This window comes from Sinocyclocheilus anshuiensis, unplaced genomic scaffold (genome assembly GCF_001515605.1).
Source record: "Sinocyclocheilus anshuiensis isolate Anshui unplaced genomic scaffold, SAMN03320099.WGS_v1.1 scaffold1449, whole genome shotgun sequence".
Lineage (NCBI taxonomy): Eukaryota > Metazoa > Chordata > Actinopteri > Cypriniformes > Cyprinidae > Sinocyclocheilus > Sinocyclocheilus anshuiensis.
In genome coordinates, this window is record NW_015549696.1 from 349,270 (window position 1) to 356,906 (window position 7,637).

Below are 7,637 nucleotides of genomic sequence, written 5' to 3' on the forward strand. Positions count from 1 at the left end.
TGTAAGAAGCCTTCTCCCTTGTACCTGACTGTGATGCACACAATCCTAGAAATCCAAGAAAGTTCCATCCGTGTTATTCCTCTCTTGCCAATTTAAATGCGTAATCCACTTATTATTCCAGTTTCAAAAGTCCACTTGCTGTCACGGTGACGGATGGCAAATGCGACTTTGCAGTTTTGCATTTTTTAACGTGTTTTAGAAAGGCGGGGCATAGAGGAGAAACGATAATGTACAGTATGTGAAAAATAATGTGTTTTTTTAACCTTAAACCGCATAAGCACATTTCATTACACCAAATACACAAAATAATGTTCTTTTTAGCAACATCATATGACCACTTGCTGTCACGGTGACGGATGGCAAATGCGACTTTGCAGTTTTGCATTTTTTGTATCTCGAGTCAATTTGCATAATAATTTAGACTGTTTGCCCATTTGGATTATATTAACGATTGCTCGTCCAGTGCCATGGCTGCTGACGTTAGCTTTACTTATTTGCTATCATCTCTGTGCTCTCTGAGCTGAGTCTGAGCAAAAATTTTAGATAACAACAAGACGGTTCATTCATAATATTATTTTAAAAATAATCAATAATAACTCATGAAGGTATCCATTATCACCGTGCGTGTGCATTAACTCCGCCCACCCTGCTTCTGATGACGTCGCTCACCTTATTTCAAATTACCGACTCACACTTTTCTCATCCTAATTTTACAAGTTGAAAGTTACAAAACAACACACGCACAGCGCTGACTGACTCTGATAACGGCCAGGTGTTCTCCGAGTCCGATCGACTCGGGTATTACGCACAATGTTAAACAGACCCGGGACCCGAAGTAATAGATTGGGACCCGACCCGGACCCGGCTGACCATTTAAAATATAGCCCCGAACCCGTACGGATCCCAGGTCCCGGGTCCTCGGGTCTCGGGTCCTCCGTGTAGACCTCTAATGTGAGCATTAAGGCCTGTTCACACCAAGACGAATGTTTGTCATGAAAATTCGTTGCGATTAAACATTTTAAATTGAATCAGTAGTTCTTAATGCATCTGTTCAGACTGACATGAACATTTGCCTGTTGTCAATGTAACAGAGGGGTTCTAAAGTCTTTTCCATCACACTGTGAAGAAAACATCTGACCAATAAAATTTGCACTTTTGATCATGTGCCAACAGCCACTGCTGTTACATAAAACTATGACTTGGTGGCACTTAGTGGATATTGAGTGACTGTTGCTTTTATGTTTGATGTTGGAATTAAGGCTGCTACTATATTTTTTTAGATCCATTAAACTATACATTTTTTGTTTTGATTAGTCAAATAATCAAGCATTTTTTATTATTATTCAATTCTGTTTTAAAGCTTTACGTATGAATACTTAATTGTCGTGCAGGTTTGAGTATTTGTAGTAGATAAAACTGCGCCTCTGATTCACACGCACAACAAGCAGACTTCATATCTAAATTTAGTCTATAATAGTCACACACACTAGACCATATTGCGATTTTATTAAAGGGGTCATATGATGCGATTTCAAGTTTTGCTTTGTCTTTGGCCCTTTAAGACTCGTCCATGCCTTCCTAAAATCCTCATTTAAACACGCCCCCACTGTCACGCTGTCTACATCACTGTGTGGGAAGATTTGCATAACCCCGCCCAAATGTTTACATAAAGAAAGAAGGTGTAACTTTTATTCTCGCTGTAGTATTGTTGCCGCCGCCACCACCATGTCATGGAGATGCTGTGTGTTTCCAAATATGGTAAACGCACTGGATAGCTGGCCAATCAAAGCACACCTCGCTTTTCAGAACGATGAGCTTTGTAAAAATCGACGCGTTTCAGAAAGGCGGGACATAGAGGAGAAACAATAAAGTACATTATGTGAAAAATAATGTGTTTTTTAACCTTAAACCGCATAAACACATTGCATTACACCAAATACACAAAATAATGTTATTTTTAGCAACATCATTTGACCCCTTTAAGACTCGTCCATGCCTTCCTAAAATCCTCATTTAAACACGCCCCCACTGTCACGCTGTCTACATCACTGTGTGGGAAGATTTGCATAACCCCGCCCAAATGTTTACATAAAGAAAGAAGGTGTAACTTTTATTCTCGCTGTAGTATTGTTGCCGCCGCCACCACCATGTCATGGAGATGCTGTGTGTTTCCAAATATGGTAAACGCACTGGATAGCTGGCCAATCAAAGCACACCTCGCTTTTCAGAAGGATGAGCTTTGTAAAAATCAACGCATTTCAGAAAGGTGGGGCAAAGAGGGGAAACAATAATGTATGTGGAAAATGATGTGTTTTTTTTTACCTTAATCCGCGTAAACACTGCATTACACCAAATACACAAAATAATGTTATTTTTAGCATCGTCATGTGACCCCTTAGTTTACAGCCCTACTTTTGATTTATTCATCCAAAATTAGCCAAATTCCATGATATTCCACGTTACACAGTAAATTCCATTTTAATGAGTGGATTATGCTTCCGCTTTTCCCACATCTCTGAAATCATATGGTCCTCCTTCAGCATATTTTGAAAACGATAATGAATACACAGGCCCAAAAACCTTTACGCAAGTGCGTTAACGTAGGCACTTAAGTTCAAGTTCACGCATGGTTTCAGTCTGAAATGCGTCAAAACACATTTCATATTGCAGCTCAGGTTATGTACATCTGTTTTAATAGTACAGACATCTGAATGTAACTCTATTGGCCCCTTGGGTTTGTTACCGCCACAGTGACTCAAGAACGCATGTTAAGTATATACAACTGAACTGTGTACTTGGTGTTTGCATACTTGTGCAGATCGCGTTTCTGGTCATATCATCACCGATTGCAGTGTGTAAAAATCACCTTTCCAGAAGCACACAAAATACTCATAATACTGCTGGAGAAAGAGATGTTTCTTGCTCTCTCTTTCTCTCTCTCTTTCGCTGCAGGTCTCTCAGTAACGCTTGTGCATGAGTGATGGTGCAGCCAGGCTAATAGTTCTTTAATGACTTCATTAAATTGTGTTTTGCGGCTTATGATCGCTGTGCCAATCTGTCATAGGGGCTAATGTAGGCACGTTAAGATAGCCCACTTTTATTTAGGAATTAATTCCGCATCTCCAGAGGCCTGAGAGAGGGATGCAGTGACGGTCAGAGTGTTAGCAGAGATTGGAGAGAAAATAATGCCATGGCATTACAGTTTGTGTGTGTGCGTGTCATATAATGAGATTAGATTAGCTCTGGGTCTAATGAAACCTGTGGTGATCTATCAGCATTATGTACGACTTCATCCACCCGCACTATTCATCAAACTACTAACACACACCCCGCAGAGAGAGAGAGGGAGAGAGAGAATGTGTTTGAGATGGGACTGATGGTGGGGGTGTGATGGCATTTCTGCTTCCTGTCCTTTTTCTTCCTTTAACACCTTTTTTTTTTCTCGCCTTTCCTCCCCTCATGGTTTGTCTTGACAGATGTGATGTGTTGGCTCTAACACGTTTCCTCTATGTGTCTGTCTCATCTCACTCCATTACTGCTGCTTACTGCATCTCAAACAGTCTTTCACTGCTACTCATGCAACTTTTCTCTCTTTTTCTCATTCATCTCATCCCTCTTTCTTTCCTATCTGTCTTCTTGTGATCTCTTTTCTTTTCTGCCCTCTTCATTTATTTCTAATGGCATGGCGACACATCTCACTGTGATAGCAAACTTATGCTATGATGGTTACATGTTTTAAATATTGTAAAATACATCAATGTGCAATAAATAGTAGTATATAAATAAATAGTACTTTTCTGCCCACTTCATTTTCTCCTGAAATTACATGTCACTGATACCTACAGTGTGTTATCATACAATTTATGATAAAATGTGATTAAATTATTTTAAAATGTAAAATTATAAACAACACCAATGTTCAATTAAAAATAACTTCTTAATAATATTTTATTATTATTATTATTGAACTATTAGTGCTTGATTACAAAATTATTATATTTAATAAAATATTCTCAAATTAATTATAATATTTGACTATTATTATTTAATTCAATTATTATTATTATTTTTGTACAATTCATTATAACAGCTTAATAACAGCTTAATATATCTGTGTTGGAAGTAGATCATGATCTACATTTTTGAATGTCATCTGAAGATCAAGAATTGTTATTAAGAAGAAGAAGAAGAATTAAGAATCATTAACAGACATTACAATATGTACAATCAATATTGACCTATGTCGTCTGTCTTTTTGTCTGTGCAGCAGTGAGGAATGACAGGAATAAGAAGAAGAAAGAAGAGAAAAAGCCAGAATGCACAGAAAGCTACACGCTGAGCTCAGACACAGAGCAGATGATTGAAAGAATCAGGAAAGCCCACCATGAGACCTTCCCCTCGCTGTGTCAACTCGGCAAATACACCACGGTAAGAGCGTGTGAGGGTTGAATCATATACTAAATGTTCCCTATTTGTGATGGTTTTTCCTTTAGCTGTTTATAACCCATTTTTTTATTGTATTTTTCAACATTGTCACTCTTTCATTTACATGTTTCAGTAAATATATTTGTAGGAAAATATTGCTGTTTGTTACAATGTGTTATTTTGGTCCGTATTAATGAAAATGATTAAATACACTATCATTCAGGGATGTGATTGTTCTGTATATTTATACAAATTACTGTAATTTCCTACCTGAGAAGTATGACCCATGTGAAATGGCCTTAAACAATTACGGAACAAACTGCTGCTGAGTTTTTCAATTCATTTAAAGGGATACTCCACCCCAAAATGAAAATGTTGTCATTAATCACCATGTCGTTCCAAACCCGTAAAAGCTTTGTTCGTCTTCGGAACACAATTTAAGATATTTTGGATGAAAACCGGGAGGCTTGTGACTGTCCCATTGACTGTCAAGTAAATAACACTGTCAAGGCCCAGAAAGTATGAAAGACATCATCAAAATAGGTCATCTGCCATCAGTGGTTCAATCTGAATTTCATGAAGCTACGAGAATATTTTTCGTACACAAAGAAAACAAAAATAACGACTTTATTCAACAATTCGTCTCCTCCGCATCACCGTAGCACCATTTTGGAGAGTATCCACTGAACGCAAACTGTGTATACTGTTCTACTTGTCTGCGTCAGCCGCACCACACGGATACGTTTTCTACGTTTATTTACACTTAGATTTGAACGAAAACAGCGTATCCGTGTCGTGCGGCTGACACAGACAAGTCATCCAAAATATCTTAAATTGTGTTCCGAAGACAAATGAAGCTTTTACGGGTTTGGAACGACATGGGGGTAAGTGATTAATGACAACATTTTCATTTTGGGGTGGAGTATCCCTTTAATAAACATATAGTCTAACACGCATGCCTCATTTTGCAGTAAATGCTGCTTCACATGAACTCCATCTCTGCAAATGCTGTAAATTTGAAAATGCAAAATGTGCCAAGATAAAAGCCAAAATAAAAACACTATGGTTTGAGTAAAAGCAAATAAATGAAGACAGCCATAAATAATAATTTTTAGTTATTATTGTAATTGCACTGTTATTCTGTAAATTATTATTTTTATTATTATATGTTCTTTTTTGTTTTAGTGTACATTATTGTTATTAGCATTAGTAATATATGTCTTTATTAGAAACATTTATGGGAAGAATTTTTGGTCTCTCACTAATCATGTCTGATCGTTCTTCCTTATAATTCACTTAATTTTTTTTTTTTTTTTTACATTAAACATTTTAAACCTACTTGGCAACATTGTTTTAAATGTTGGTTAAAAATATTGAGATAAATAAGAAATATCTTAAGATATGCATTTAATATCATCAAAAGGCTGATAAATATTGACATACTTTAGCCGTATCACCAGCCCTTGTGAAATCATTGGATTACACATAATGTGGCATTTTGACTTCTTCACAACCCAATAAAATCTTCATCTGTGAGAATATGACCTCGCTGTTTTGGCTCTGTATTGGTTTTTTAATTAATGAGCTGACACTGAATGATGAATCAATACTGTAATTACAGATATGTGTGTCAGTTTGTCAATAACTCCCAGAACTCTGGGCTGATTCTGCTTCTGTTTACAAGCAGACTTCACTAAAGCTGACAGCCAGAGTTCATTGAACATTAAACATTTACCATAGCGGTCTGTGGTAATTTTGTCTCAAAAATTGTCTCTCTCGGTGTATAGAGTAACAGCTCGGAGCGGCGCGTGTCACTGGATGTGGATTTGTGGGATAAGTTCAGCGAGCTCTCCACCAAGTGCATCATAAAGACAGTGGAGTTTGCCAAGCAGCTGCCGGGATTCACCACCCTTACCATCGCAGACCAGATCACACTGCTGAAGGCTGCTTGCCTCGACATACTGGTGAGAACACACTCTTAACCTGGCTTATGCAAAGCCTGCGCTGGTTCGTACCTTACAGCAAGGCTACACTACATCACTGAAGCTGAATACATACATTTGGCCTGTTGAAGGTTGTAGGTTCAAATCCCACAAGCATTCTCTTGTGAAAAAATGTGTTTAATTATACTGCCTGTACACTAGTAATGTACTTCTTTTAAAATTATGGAAATTAAAAGGTAACTTAAAGGGATAGTTCACCCAAAAATGAAATTCCGTCATTAATTACTGACCCTCATGTCGTTCCAAACCCGTAAGACCTTCGTTCATCCTTGGGAAACACAAATTAAGATATTTCTGATGAAATCTGAGAGCTCTCTGACCTTGCATAGACAGCAACGCAGCTGTAATGTTCCCAGGTCCAGAAACGTAGTAAGGACATCAGTAAAACAGTCCATGTGACATCAGTGGCTCAACTTCAATTTTGCGAAGCTACAAGAATACTTTTTGTGCGCAAAGAAAGCTAAATTTATTCAACTATTCTTCTCCCCGAGTTACCGTCTTGTATGTGCGCGCTTTCCCCAGAACGTAATCAGCGTTGTTTACGTTCAGGAGAAAGCGCGCGCATGCTGAACGTAAACAGCGCTGATTACGTTGATTATGTTTTGGGGAAAGCGTGCGTATGCATCGTGGTACTCTCTAAAATGGCGGAAGACAGTAACTCGGGGAGAAGAATTGTTGAATAAATTGTTATTTTTGTTTTCTTTGCGCACAAAAAGTATTCTCGTAGCTTCGCAAAATTGAAGTTGAGCCACTGATGTCACATGGACTGTTTTACCGGATGTCCTTACTACGTTTCTGACCTGGGAACATTACAGTTGCATTGGTGTCTATGCAGGGTCTGAGATCTCTCACATTTCATCCAAAATATCTTAATTTGTGTTCCGAAGATGAACGAAGGTCTCACGGGTTTCGAACGACATGAGGGTGAGTAATTAATGACCGAATTTTCATTTTGAGGTGAACTATCCTTTTAAGGAAGGACATAGTTCACCCAAATAATTAAAAATTCTGTCATCATTTACTCACCCTCAGGTTGTTTCAAACCTGTACGAGTTTCTATCTTCTGTTAAACATAAAAGAAAATATTTTGAAGAATATGGGTTAAAGGGGTCATATGATGTTGCTAAAAAGAACATTATTTTGTGTATTTGGTGTAATGAAATGTGTTTATGCGGTTTAAGGTTCAAAAAACACATTATTTTCCACATA

At 37.7% G+C, this 7,637-nt stretch overlaps 1 protein-coding gene across 3 annotated transcripts in view; it reads left to right on the top strand.

Moving 5' to 3' along the window:
- LOC107660476 (retinoic acid receptor alpha-A-like) overlaps window positions 1-7,637 on the top strand; it is a 175,240-nt gene that overhangs the window by 164,742 nt on the left and 2,861 nt on the right. For all 3 annotated transcript variants that reach the window (XM_016449782.1, XM_016449783.1, XM_016449784.1), the window contains 2 exons: window positions 4,268-4,428; window positions 6,213-6,389. In XM_016449782.1, coding sequence (XP_016305268.1) covers window positions 4,268-4,428; window positions 6,213-6,389 — 338 coding nt within the window. The remainder of the gene's footprint in view (window positions 1-4,267; window positions 4,429-6,212; window positions 6,390-7,637) is intronic.